This window comes from Phaenicophaeus curvirostris, chromosome 8, assembly GCF_032191515.1.
Source record: "Phaenicophaeus curvirostris isolate KB17595 chromosome 8, BPBGC_Pcur_1.0, whole genome shotgun sequence".
Classification (NCBI taxonomy): domain Eukaryota; kingdom Metazoa; phylum Chordata; class Aves; order Cuculiformes; family Cuculidae; genus Phaenicophaeus; species Phaenicophaeus curvirostris.
The window spans coordinates 31,238,592-31,252,994 of NC_091399.1; the positions used below are offsets into that span (position 1 = coordinate 31,238,592).

Here is a 14,403-nt window from a genome sequence, read left to right on the forward strand (position 1 = left end):
GGAAAATCTGAGTAAATCAAAAGGAAGGAATTACGCAGTCAGTTCTTACTTTATTTCACCTAAAACAGAGCCAAAAGAAACTTAAAATACTTCGTATTCCATGCTATTGCCAAGCTGGGCACTATGGAATGTTCAAATACCCTCGGTTTTTTAAATGCAATCAATTTACTCCTGCCAAATGTAGTATGTTTATATACATCTGGGAAACATGCACCTATGGTGCTGATGAATTTCTCCTAACATTGCACTGATTTCAGGAAAATGTTATTTTAAATTGGCAGTAGAGAGACTGATAGAAAATGATAAAGCCCTGAGGACGGCTGAATCAAAGAGAATTTCAAAAGAATTTTCCTGATGCTTCTTGGATAGTATCACATGTTAGCTATTTTCAAAGCCAATAGTTTCCAACACACTTCCATTTATGGCATCAATAATTAAACAATACTTCAGTGGGAGACAAACTTACCTCACTGAGAAGAGAAATTGGAAAGCTGTATTATTATCGTAAACACAGGAGGTGCAAAAAGCTTTGTCTCCATGGAAAAACTATGGAAACAGGGATCTCTTACTTGCAGCTATTGAGTGGTTACGACAAACTGTGCTGTGGTTGTATGTGCATGTTCAGAACATTAGAAGAACACGATCACATAGAAATTAAGGGCAGACCTACAGCCCTTTTGTGCACCAAGGCCAAATTAAACCACTTGAATTTTTGGTTCTAAAACCCAAAGTCAAGAAGAAGTGTTGGGGAATGTGTTTTTGGATCAAATTCAGAGGTAAAACTAAGTTTAAAGACAATTTAAATTACCAAAACTTAAACCTCATTATGTCCCACTCCCTGCCAGCTTGTCCCTGCCAGCTACTAATGAATTTTTAACATCTTTCCCCCACCCCACTGCGCACATCAGCTCTGACTCCAGCACCCTGAACCGTACAGCACGTTACAGTCTAATTGTAACTCACATGTCAAGGGGCAAGAAGAAAGGAGTGTGGCAAGAGCATTGATAAATTTAACTTAACATTCCTCTAGCTACTCAGCAGTAAGGCAGAGCGGTGATCTCCCCTCCACATTTTACATGGGTGTCAGTTACTTCAAAGGAATATATTTGAGTGTGAGGGAGTCTGGCTCGCTCCCAGCTTATGCATCATTTGTGTCTGGCTGTTTCTGGAGACCCGCAGCAAAGCAAAGACTTCCTCCAGTTTGGGGCGTGTCGTGTAGTTTTCTGCAGCTGTTTTCTTAGGGTGCCAAAACAGGTCAGCTCTGCATGTTGCATGCAAAATCTGTATCTGGAGCTGCAGTCTTACCCTTTGTATTTTTCCTTTTTTTTATTTCCTTTTTTCTTTCCAGAGTGTACTCAGTCCAGGTTACAGATTAATGATCTATACATCTTCAGTCTAACGTACAAATGTGCTTTCAAGTCAAGCACTTGTTCAGCTGGGTTTTGCAGAGCTGCATGGGCACTGCTCAGAGTTTGGGAGACATCTGGAATAAGATAAGAGGCAGTGGGGGGTCACAGCACGGGCTCGGCATAGTGTGGGCAGGGTGAGGGTTCATGGTGTGAGGAGTAAGCCCTGCTTCCTACCCATTGGTGACGTCCTGGGTAATCATGCAACAGCCATGGCCACGGGGAACAATGCGACTGCCATGAGGTAAAATTATGGTTTCTGTGATAACACAAACTCTCTTTTCAATGTTTTGGCGCTTGTGTCTAAACATCCCTTAATTGACATTTATGGCAATATTTTACCTTGCAATTAATCTCATAAACTGGATGATCAATTTTTTAAATTTTTGTTTTAGCAGTGAACGGAGAAGAGCTGTGGTAATACCTGCATGGGATCACCAACCAATTCCTGACTAAACGTACAAAACCTGGTTTGGGAATTTCACACACACAGAAAAGAAAGACGATATTCATCATGACAGAAAAGCAAATCACAGAGGTCACCTTTGGTTTTGAAGTCCTTTTTCTATTCTTACGATTAAGCAATAAGGCTTTGGTGGCTCATACTACTTGTGAGACACAGAGGACTTTCATACTATAAATAAGGCTGAGTGACCTCAAATGAAGGCTGCCTGCCTGCGGCAAGGTGGAGAATGGGAACAAGTCCTAGAGGATTAACAGCTGCAAATAAATAGCCCACTCCCTAATTTGAATTAGTAAATTGAGGAGAGAGGTTATGGCTGATCTCAGCCATCGTAAACGATATCACAACTTTGTAAAAGCAGTCAGTAGATGTCAGATCTTAGAGCTAGGGCTCAAAGAATGAAATATTTAAAAGTTGCTGTCTCCTAAGACAGATAAAAGTCTCAAAACTGTGATTTACTTTATTTTATTTTTGTATTTGTAAGGTCCAGGCTAGACCCTTTAATCCACAGGCTGACATTTTCCAGTCCTACTAGGAATTAACTGCCTAACTCTTTTAGCCTTTTGGAAAAATCTCAGCTTTAGGCTCTTAGGTAAGTTTAACCTGATCCAGCATTTCATTTGAAAATGCCTTTACTGAAATCAAAATTGTATGTACTCAATTATATAATCATGGCAAAAAGGCTGTTTTTTTCCTATGTAACCAAATATCGTAGATTTCTGGCCAAATATCAAAGAGTAAACATTGTATTCCAGAAAAAATGCATAGTATCAAAAGCTTTCCCCCTCCTTTTAGTGCAGTAAGTCTACCTATGCAGTTATTGAAAGCTGGTTTAGTATTTAGCTATTTTGATCCTTCCAACTAATTGTTATGTTGATTTAGTAGATTGCTGTATTAAACTCAGAGATCTGAAGCGATAACTACTTACTGTGATCCCATCTGCACAAACTCAACTTAATCAATGCTTTCACTGTTCCAGTGAATATTGTATCTGAAATTATGAGGAAAGTATCACAAATTTGTTTACAGAAAAGTCTCAGATCAAGTTAGTCTGGTCCCCAACTCCGTTTTCTTCCTATTAGAAAAAAATGTCTATGGACTTTGGTACCCTTATCCAAGATCTGAGTGTTTATTCTGGTTAAGACCTTCAGAGATCTCTTTCCTCTAGAAAAAGGGAATGCTGAAGATATTATAAATGAAAAATGTGCCGTGTTTGTCCTTGAAGTTACAGTCAGAATAGTGACAATGGCTGTATCACACTGTATTGTTGCTTTTATCAGCAAGTGCCCTGAGCATACATTAACATAATTGCAAACTGCATGAAAAGTGAACACACAAAAATGTGATGCAATTGCCAACAGCCTCAAACATCTGTCCTAACAAAGTATTTCTCCTCCTTATTTCAATTCTTATTATTTTAACAAGGTTAGTGAAGGAGAAACCATGTCATAGATGATATCTACATTTAGAGTGTCAGAACAATTATTGATGCAAAATTGTTATCCAAGTAAATGTGTGTCACGTTTTGTTCACTTCCCATAACACCTGTTCATTTTATTAACGCGTTATTCCCTGTTAAATCCAGAACTTATTAGTCCCAGTTAACGCTAAACTGCAAGGTTAATACATACATACATCTGCAAAATTGAAAAAGTTAACCAAAATTGTATATCTGAAGCTGGTGGGCAGCAAACTTCTCTACCAGCTAATGGAAAGAAACCAAGACAGAAAATAGCAATAAATTAAAAGCCATTCAGTCTTAAGAGCTGAGATCAGAGAGGAGCACTATTTAAACAACCTGCATTTCAATCACGGTGCTGAGACCTTTGAAACTCATTATGCCAAAAAGCCCGATACTTTCCCAGTATGACACATCCGCGTTTGTCTCCTTGGTAGGCAAAGGATAGAAGTCATAATGAAACTGATCATTCAGAGCATTTTACTTTTACCTAAATATTTTCTGACTGACTTCAGGGTTCTTCAGACCTAAGCCTGGACTTCCAGAGGCACAGAGGGGCACCATCTCCTTAGTCCCTGCACTGCTCACATTTGCCACCAAGGAAAGTCAAACTTGCACTTCTGTGATACTTGAACACACATTGTGAATTTGAGGGCATCTGCCCTGCAGACATACTGCTAACTGTAACCCCAGGAGGCTTAAAGAAATATCAGCACTCAAATTCATAGAGTTAAGGTCTGAACAGGCAACTCTGTGAATGGATAACTGCCCGGGGCTTTGCCAAGCACAATATAGCTGTCACTTGTTATTACGTGAAAAATTTTCTGGGGAACAGTGTTTTTCATTTGGCATGTCAGAGATGGGGAAAAAACACATTTAGACAACCATCTCTTTAAGAAGAGAGAAGAGAGCCATGCAGCAGAGCTCACTTACCAGGGCTGGTTATTGTCAGGAGGTCAAGCCGCCGCTTCTGCTGAAAAACAAATTATAAAAGGAATTGTTAAAAGGGGACTAATTTTATTGGGTCAGCTTAGACCTGCAAAGTAAGTGTTCTGACACTTATAGCAGAATTAATTACAAGTTACATGGCTCACAGTAACTCTTTTGGATGGTATCCACATGTATTTATGAGGAAGAAAAAACTCTTGCTCAGTCCTTTTAACATGTTTTTATTTGCACTTATAACGTGTTACTATTTCTTTTTTGGAACATATACTTAAAATGGATAGCTAGAAGCACAGATGGACCGATATATTTATAAAAGTGATTTCTGATTCCAGAGGGAAGAAGACAAGGAACCAAGACAAGAAGCTCTAAGTTCTTTATTCATATCAATCACTGACTCATAGCCTGTATGCGATCAAACACAATTATATTGCCTTGGGGTGAACCTTTCAAAGACATGTAAGAGGATCGAGACAAACTCAAAACTGATAAAAGGAAACTTTCTTTTCATACTGAACGCAATGAGCTCATGGATCTCATTACCACCGGATATCCCTCACCCAAAAATCTTTCCAGACCTGATCATCACTGGGTATTTGTACAGACAGCAAAATACAGGCAGTTATAATGGAAAACAATCAAGTTTCAACAGAAGAATGGTTTCTAGAAGGGCTGCAGAGATTCACAGGGAAAACCAACATGTACCACAAGAAGGTTAGGAAAACATTTTGCCTAGAAAAAACTATCCCACCAATGGCTTGGTGATAGTGGTGTGCATTTGAGGTTTCCTTCCCCCTCTAACATGCAGCCAAGACTTGCCTGTTCCATGTTCTCAGCCTTAGGTGACCTCCCGACCATTTCCTCCATGTGGCCTGCACTGAAAATCATGTGATCCTGGAGTACTATCATCCTTTTCAACCATTCCATGAGCTGAGAGCTTTCCGTCACTAGCAGAATTTTCCCCATCTCACAGACTGTTACTGCGTCTTCTTCAGAGTACTTTCCAACTTACTCTCTTTTCCCTAACTTTGCCCAACATTCGTGTGTCTAGCTGGCATTGAAGATTATACTGTCCAGGTTAATTTCTCTCTCCTAATCTGCTCAATAATGTCTGTGTTACTTTCATTTATTGTCAGCCCCATTGATCTTTTTCTAATCTGATTCTCATCACTACATTCACTGTATTCCCTGGTTGACAGCTGAAAGTCCTTGAGGAAGAAACCTTGACTTGGTATTCCCCACCATGAACATTCTTCCTTAGAAATTATAACTGATGAAACTCCTTTCAAAATTCATAATTGCTTTATAAGTAAAGCTTCACTGATTGAAGTGTATGGACACAGTGGTCCATCCACCGAATATACTTAAGCTGCATGCTCAACAATGAACGTGGCCTGCTGGGAAGCTGAGTAGGGCGCAAGGCTGAAAAATCACATTTTCTGAAACCTTTTTGGCCTTTGGAATCTTAACTGTTATACAATACAAATCATATTTGTGAGAAAATATGTTCCTGCCTGCTTTCACAAGTACTCTTTGTTCTCTTAACTCTGACAAGTCATTCTGAGTATGACCTTAGTGGTGTGCTTGATCACATTTACCTTACTATCAAATACTAAGGCCAGCCTAAGTGCCAATCATTTTTCCATGTGTGCCAGAGTAATTGTGAAAGGGAGCAGAAGACCCTGCTGTGTCATCTCCACTAGAGCCATTCAGAAATGCTGTCCCTGCTTTGTTGTGGTCTGCTCACCCCACATTCCTCTCCTAGGAAGCAATAAAATAAAGCCATAGTGCAAGCAAAGGACCCATCTCGCCAGTGGGAGCTGTAAGACAAAATATCTCTTAATGAGCTAAATTTTATAGAGATCCCGTGGCTTAATCCTGATTCATATGTACAAAGCTATGAAATTCCAGGGCTTAGCACCCACTGGGCCAAAAGATTTGCTTACATTCCTCAGCACAACTGGAACTCCAAATACTGCATATCTAATGAACAGCTAGAGCAGAAAATTTATATCCAAAGCCTATATTCTGTGAAAGAGTCTCTACTAGGAAAAAAAGGTGGAATATAAATCTCCTGCATCAAAGAAGGTTGCAAAATATAAAGATCTGTAATACAGAGAAAGGCATACAGCCCAGCTGCACCCTGCACCTGACTTCAATCTCTTAACTAGGGTGAAAATAAACATTAAATAAAAAAAAAAAAAGTGAAAAATAGCTTAGCTTGATTCTGCAGGAACACACAAACATATAGAATAGTCTAAAGAAAATGGGCAGTAAAATTAAATTACTACTATTCAAATGTTCAGTTTTTCACTTTTTTCCTTTTTGGATGCTGCCTTCAATCTGGCCTTGAAAAAAACGAATTATCTCAAGATCCAGAAAATCTTTTTGTTGTGTTGAACTTTAAGCTCAAGTTATTTCTCTGACGTCAAGTGGAGCAGCACTAATCTTTTGCATCTAACACCTAACTGCTGCAAGGGATTTGAAATGCCACCAGGTTCTTGGCACTGACTCCACCCAGACGCTCTGGGCTGGAGCATGATGCTTGCTACCTGACCAGCGCACTGAGAAAGGAAAAATTTCTCTGCTCTGACCTTCAGCAGACCTTGAAGAGGTTTCTCTAATTTAGCTCAGCAAGGGAAGTTTGTGAACACTCACCCAAGCCCTGGAGAGGAGGAAACAGCAAAGTGTGTTCCAGAATCATGCATTTAAACATGCAAAAATGCACCAATTATGTATCCAATCGCTTTCTGGAAATTCAAGTCTGTGCTCAGATCTCAGGGGCTAGCTCTCTGCCGTTTCCAGGGATCAGCTGGATACAAGCAATCTAGCAACTAGATGGATTTTTTTTAAAAAAAATACAGACGTACTTATGAGTAGCTATAAAATCAGCAGAATTTGAATTTAAAGAGAAAGACATTACAAGTGTCACAAAGATTAATAAAATAATTGCATCAGAAGTATCATGGCTGTGGGGCTTTATATATTCACTTCTCCCTTCAATGTGGAAAGACGCAAATTGCAGCTGTTGTGCCCCTCTAGCATGATCATCCTCTCCCTGTTTTGACAGATTTCTTGAAAGACTCATCTCACAAGATGTCTGGCTTTTTTTTTGTTCTGCCTTTAGTAATTTTCCACTTCTCAAACACCTGCCCTTGCAGAGAAGCTTGAGACTAGCCCAAACTTCAGGCAACCTACTGTCCCAAGAATTACTTACATCCTGAGCACCTAAATGCGATGACTATTGTCCTTGATCAGGTGAGAGGTGACAGTTTCCCAAATCACCAAGTCTGGATTTCACTTGCTTTGACAGAAGGGCATTCTGTGAGAAACACTAAAATGATTTCCACAGCATCAGCTGTAATTCATGAGAGGCAAACAGAAAGATTCCTTGTATCACCGCAGCATCTCTATTGCTATAATCCTATCCCACCCTTAAGGGGCAGCATCCTCATTTTTACTTTGTTGGCTACTTGAAAACCCAAAGACAAGAAGAGGCCATTGGTGATTCATACCGACTTCCCATCTCATGGAGTTTTCCATCATTGGTGAGACCCAGAGGCACAGTCCCTACAGTGCATTGGGGCCCCACAGCAAACCTGCAGCAGATTGTGTACACTTCCACAAAATTAACACAATCTTTAATTAATGCAATAAGCACTGATGAGTAATAAATCATATTAAAATACAAGGAAGGCAAATTTTTAATAAATTAAGCACTGATTCACTTAATAAATATTAATCTACTAAGCATCAAGAATTTATTACATTTTAGAGAAACAGCTGAAAAACCTTGCTAGTGAGCTGGTCTGAAACGTGCAGAATGGTCCCTGTTCACCCATAATATACACTTATTTTTAACTAATTCCTTAATTTATCAAGTTAAACAATTTATTTGAAAATGAGTCTGGATTATTATTCCATTGCAATATGCAATTTTCAACAAAGATTCTAACACACCCTTTGGATTGTTTCCTGATTTTTTCTTAGTAAGTCTCTTTCTGGGCACCTCCTTTCTCTCCCTTGGCGTTGGTGGTCTTTAAAATAAAGTTGCTGACTGGTGTCATTTCATTTTCACCTCAATTAACTCAGCAAGAGTTGCAAAACTAGAAAAAAATCATAGAGGAGTATAAATTAACTCATTCATTTTAGTTTAGCTTATCTATGAGATGTTCTTTCACATTTTGCTCTCTGTAGAGTTCCTCTAGCCTTTCATATAGATGTGGGATGTGCTGCACTTGCTTTGACTCTTATCTTCAGATTAGCAAAAGAGAAGGAAAAAAAGCCAGATGCAAAGATGCCCCACGAGACTGATATGGAGCTGTTTCTGTAGCAACCGATGATTTTCTTCTCATGTAAGAATGAGCCTAGTCATATCTAATTCTGAATGTATCTGGGCCTCACTTGCCAGCCAAAGCTGTGTCAAGTATAAAGTCAATACAGTCAGAAAGAGTGATAAAAAAAAGCAATTATAAAGTCATCTTCCTACTCCCACACTCCTCCCGCCAGCATCCGAAACACATCCTTTCCCTTGCCTTCTGTCCCAGCACAGCATCTCCAAGACCATAACACCCAGCAGAGCTGGTAAGCAGAGATGGAAGTGGCAGCCAGCCATCCAGGAATCCCAGGAATCACAGACACGAGAATGCTGTACTGGAATGCTGTACATGCAACAATGTCCCGGGAGATGGTGTGCTCTGGCTTAGATTCCTCTAGACTGCAAGGACATCTATACCTGCCTTGCTCTGAGTTTCCATATAAAACTCCTAAGCCCAGAGCTGAGATTGACTTCAGCTTTAGAAAGCTCTTGTTGGGTTTGTGCCATTTCACTGCCTTCACTCTGCAGGCAGTAATTTCTGCGTCCAAAGGCAGACTGCCCACCTCACTAACAGTACCTGCCACAGCCCACCTGTACAAAGCTGGAATTGACTCTCTGGGACCACAGGAGGACTTTGTCTTCCTAAAAGTATTTTACCAGCCTGGTCTCTGCTATTGATCTCTTCCATCTAATTTTAATGTGGTATGAACAGGTTTCTCTCCCTACCACCTTCAATTTACTATGCAAGTCAGAGGGTTTAAAACTGAAATCAAGTGCATTATTATTTTTTTATTCCTGGAAGCCTTGCCACAAGTTGTTACTAATTGTGCCTTTTCCTTTTAAACTCTAAATTAGCGCTTCACTTCTACAAACTAACTGTACTGACAGAATAGTTGAAACCTATGCATCTTCTCACAAAATAAAGCTGAGTACGTATTGAAGGATGAATTTCACATTTCCATAGCCTTTATTAGTGCCAGACTCCACAACGTCCATGCATTTGAAAGCTATCCTCTAGCATTATACCACGAAAGAACCCCAAAGTTCAGACAAAGATCTAAGAGATCCCAACAGTGCAGCTTTGGCCACTGTGGATGGCAGAACAAGGCTGTCCACAAGCACCACCGTAAGCCTCCTTGGTTTTGTACGGCAGGTATTTACAGTAGAAGGGAAGAAGGAGGGACGAGGTGCAGAGGAGGGAGAGGTTAAAGTCTATGTTCCGTCCTTCCACATTGGTACCTGAGAGGTGATAAGCTGTGCACCTTGATGCGCTCTGCTCCTATGCAAAAGACAGTTCTGTCTAGAAAAGCATAAATACTTTTTTGGTTGTTTGTTATTGGACAGTTTAAGAAATATTCAGGGCTAATTAACACCTGGAAAAAGTTCCTAATGAAGGCTTAGATAAAGGAAGGTGTTAGAAAAAAAGTAAATGTAACTCAGTGAGCATTTCAAATCTGTCTAGTTTCTCAAATGCACTTTTTGCTACTTGTACTCTCCTTCCCTTCAGACTGCAGGACTTGCTTCCAAAGAGAAACTCTCTAAAGTAATGACCCCAATGAGCTACTAATTCAAATCCTGTTAAAATGGATAATCTGATGACTTAAAGGTTTTTTTTGTTTTGCTTATGTTTTTTTAAATGCTGTGGCAATCAATAATATTTGTTTTCCATTCTGAAATCACAGGCTTTTGTTCATATAATGAAGCAAGATCTCATATTTTGTACTTCCTTTATGCTTTGCTTCTAAGGTTTTCTGGTGTAATGATAAAATGAACCAGTCAGCTTGTTGACACTTGACTGGGATTTTAGTAAACTGCATCTGCTGTTGCCTACTCTGTGGAATCAATTTTTGATAATATAGATGTGGGAGAACATTTATAAAGTGGTTTGGGACATGTTATTGCTCACGCTAAGAGCTATAATGAGCATTTTAAACCATTTTAACAGTGACATCTACAGACATTTGATTGTTGCAATATTTGGTAACTCGATTCTGGTTTAGAATCAAAAAAAAGTCCAAATGATGAAAGGCAGCACCAAACTATTAAGCTACTTTATTCATCTTTCCAGTTCACATATTCTTCTACTTAATATCTGACACCTGCTCACTTCTTTCCATAAGTTTACAAGTGCCAACAATATATGTACTTTTTTATTTTTCAGAAACATTGCCAAACAATTAGCTAAGACCTCTTTTCCCTCCTTTGACTATCTCAAGAACACAACATATGCATGATATTCTTACAGTCCTGTTATGCTCAAAAGCTATTTAAAAAGAACACTTGTACAATGAAGTTTAAGGAAAGATTGAAAAGCCGTGCGAGGTCTCTTTTGTGCACACATACAAACATTCTTTATTTCCTATGGCAGTAGCAGTAGGGTGCAGCCCCAAAGCCTTGCTGAGTAGATTACTACCAAAAGCAGATTGCTGCTCAAAGCAACATCCATGGGAGGCTGAGCAATCTGAGCAGCTGTGCAGCAGAGGCCATTTGCAATGTGGACACTCAGTTTTATCCATCACACAAATTCATAGTCTGTTCCACGTATTCTTGAGTGACATCTACTGGTGCTTTATCTATAGGTTGCCTCATCTGCATAAATTATTTACTCATAGTGTACAGATTCTTACTGAACCACTAGGAACCAAAAAGAAAGCCCATCAGTTTGCTATAAATATTTACAATCACAACAAAATGTCCTTAAGACTTCCTTCCTTCCAGAGATAAGGTAAAGAGGAACAAACTGCTTTGGAATGAACTGATCTTTAACTTTGCCAGTGAGAGTCATGATGACAGAAAGCCTCTTTTCTGACGTCTGCATCTGTAAAATAACAAGCATCTTTATGCATCTCAGTGAAGGAACACAAAGGTAGATTCATCGCAACTTTATGGTTTGATGATGTATACTATGCATACATAGTGTACCTTCTCAGATGTGCAGGTTAAAGGATGTTCTTGATTAGTTAAGAGCAGTCTCTTTTTAATCCAAGACAAAATATGGCAAGCAAATCTGATCGTTTTATTGAATCCAACTGTCAAAAATGATTGAGAGCTCCCAGTTTTATAGGCTTCTATCCTCCTTGTTAATTCAAGCCTGAAATGCTGAGACAAATTAATGCACAGGTAGTCAGTGCTGTAGTCACTCTGCCACCTGTTTAAAGTATGTAGATATATGGAGTACACACACAAACACTGGTATTTCTGACCACGTAAAGACTGGGAAAAAGAGTAGATGATATAGCCAATACCTTGTCTGTGCTTAGTTCTGCCCTTCCCCAAAAGCTTTGGGCTTGCAAGAAATGAAGGAAGAGAATAAGGCCCAATTCTCTGTGGACTGGCCCCACATCCAGGTTTGAATCAACCCTCTTTGGAGTTCCACAAATAAAAAAATGGCTGTAGTTATAGGCACGGTTTTAATGAAGGATATGTATTTACACAGTAAGGGCTCAGGATCTACTCATTCCACAATTTAACTCAGTATTTTAAAGGGTTTGTTTTGGTAACAAACCACCATGCAGGTTTTCATAGTTTGGTGTATTATTATGTAAATTGCAGAGCTGTGGTTATAATCCTGTGCTTGGGACATCAATTACTTAAATGCCTATGGAGATGTCTGCAAGGCCACAAACAGCAGATTATGTCTTAAGTACATAGTAAGCAGCAGTAGCTAATAAAGTCTTCTCTTTAAATTTTATTTATTTTGAAAAAAAAGAGTAAACAAGGGCAGGAAAAACTATACAGACCACACACAGTGCCATTAAAAACCAAAATCTATACACGAGGCAGATCACTTTAGGCATTGCCCAGTCATTCTCCGTTGTGAATTCCTGTCTTATAAAGGAGAGGAGCAATATTAGTGGAAGCAATTATAAGCTTCCGAAGTCCCTCATTTGTTGGGGGAGGAGGGTGTTGGTGGTGTAAGCAACAGTGTTCAATGAATGTTTAATTAGAAACAAAGCATATCTACCTATACCAGTAATGGGATATTGACTAACTAGCCAGTGTTTATGGGCTGGTTTAGATAACAGACAAGACAGATTCATCCTCAACATATGCAATTTTAAAACTAAACGTAGTTGTAGGAGCCAGTGTTCACACAGTAAGGGAACACAAATCCAGAGGTTTGTATCCCTCCTCTGCCCCACCTGGACCTTGGGACTGAACTTCAGCTCCTTACATCCAGCTACGAGTGCTCTGACAAACAGATCATTTCTCCCAAATTTTCTTTTGCTGTGTATAGCTAACTAAATATTTCTTGGAATGGGAACTTAAATTCTAATATCCATATCTGACCTGAGCAGTTTAGTTACCAGCTAGTGGCAGTTGCTCTACTCTCACCATGTCAATGAATGCTAAATTTAACAAAATGTCATCATGTCAGTATAGCCAGCACATTGCTGGTGAGAAGCATGAGTTCAAAGAAAACAGCGTTTTGAAAAAAAAGTGAAAAGATTAAAAAAAAACAAAAAAACCTCAGATCTAGAAATCTGTGGGAGTTTCTGGGAAGTTTTCTGAGACATAAGAAATTTTCACTAGAAGAGTCCTTCTTTGTAAAAATTTAAATACTTTCTTGTTTGGGGAGCAGCGTGTGTTTGTGCTCAGTTTGGCTCCTTCTCAGTATTAGAATTCTGCTCAGGACAGCACTTAACCAGAAAACAAAGCTGTGAATTACAGCACTGATATGATCCACTTCCTAATACACCTGAGCCCAGTCAAAAGAAACAGATCCTTGATAAACTTTCAAGAAACAAGGCTCCTGTGGTTTCACACCATAAGGATAGCAATACAAATGGAAGGAAGAAAAAGATGTATGAAAGATGCAACATGAGTAAATTCCTTCTGAATATAAAATGCCACCAAAATGATTGCATTTTCATGCATAAAACCTATGAATTATGTGCTGAAAAGTCCCTGTGATTCAACAACAAAGTGAAAATAAACATGAGAGCACACAACTTCCCTAGCCTCCATTTTCTCCCTAGAGCCTAAATTCCTCCCCCTCCAAGAGCTTTCTGCCTTTACTTCTGATTTTGTCAAAATTATCTGGTTGTGTTTGTCTCAGGTGTTATTTTCTCTTAAGGTGTTGGAGTTTGCCTGAGATGCAAGCAAGCAGTGAGAGAACATGAAACAGCAATTTCCATATCACTGTTCCAATGGTTGAAGGTATTCTGCAAACATTACAAAAATGTTCCCTTTCCACTCAAAGAAGGCAATATTTAAAGGCAATCAGGTGCCTCCTATATAATGATGATGATTGCCATTTTATTTAGAAGAAAGCCTCAATAATAGATTGTAATTCTGATATTTCACATTCAAACATCTCAGAAACATAAACATTCAACAGAGCCTATTTCAGCTCTACAAGCAAACCAAACTTTTTGCCTGCAAGCTCAAGTAGCTGGGTTTTCTGTACAACACAAAGCAGAGTAAATATTGGCAGAACTTTATGACTGCAAGATAGTGTGCATGAGGTGTACAGGCTATATCATCTCCAAAACCCTTATGTGTTGATTTCCATTTGCACCATCACCACTCAGTTTCAAAGCTACCAGTTTCACACCTACAGCACCATGCATCCAAGCATTCAAAAGGAAAAGACAGAACTTATTCGGTTTTGACAGTCAGTTTTGAACTTACCCTTACTATAATTGTATATAAGTACATACATATTGCATATACGTATGCATACAATCACAGATACATATAAGCACTCATGCATTTATACACAGGTGCACATATAATGAGGAGTGAATTGACTACTGCATTGTACAGAGAGGCATAAATGTTTATAAAACTGTATTCACACAGCACACTT

The 14,403-nt window shown here is 39.1% G+C and overlaps 1 protein-coding gene across 3 annotated transcripts in view; it reads right to left on the reverse strand.

Annotated features, from left to right (window-relative positions):
* The window catches only part of LOC138723714 (BEN domain-containing protein 5-like), a 935,765-nt gene that overhangs the window by 441,458 nt on the left and 479,904 nt on the right, over nt 1-14,403 (reverse strand). For all 3 annotated transcript variants that reach the window (XM_069863065.1, XM_069863064.1, XM_069863063.1), the window contains exon 6: nt 4,262-4,301. In XM_069863065.1, coding sequence (XP_069719166.1) covers nt 4,262-4,301 — 40 coding nt within the window. The remainder of the gene's footprint in view (nt 1-4,261; nt 4,302-14,403) is intronic.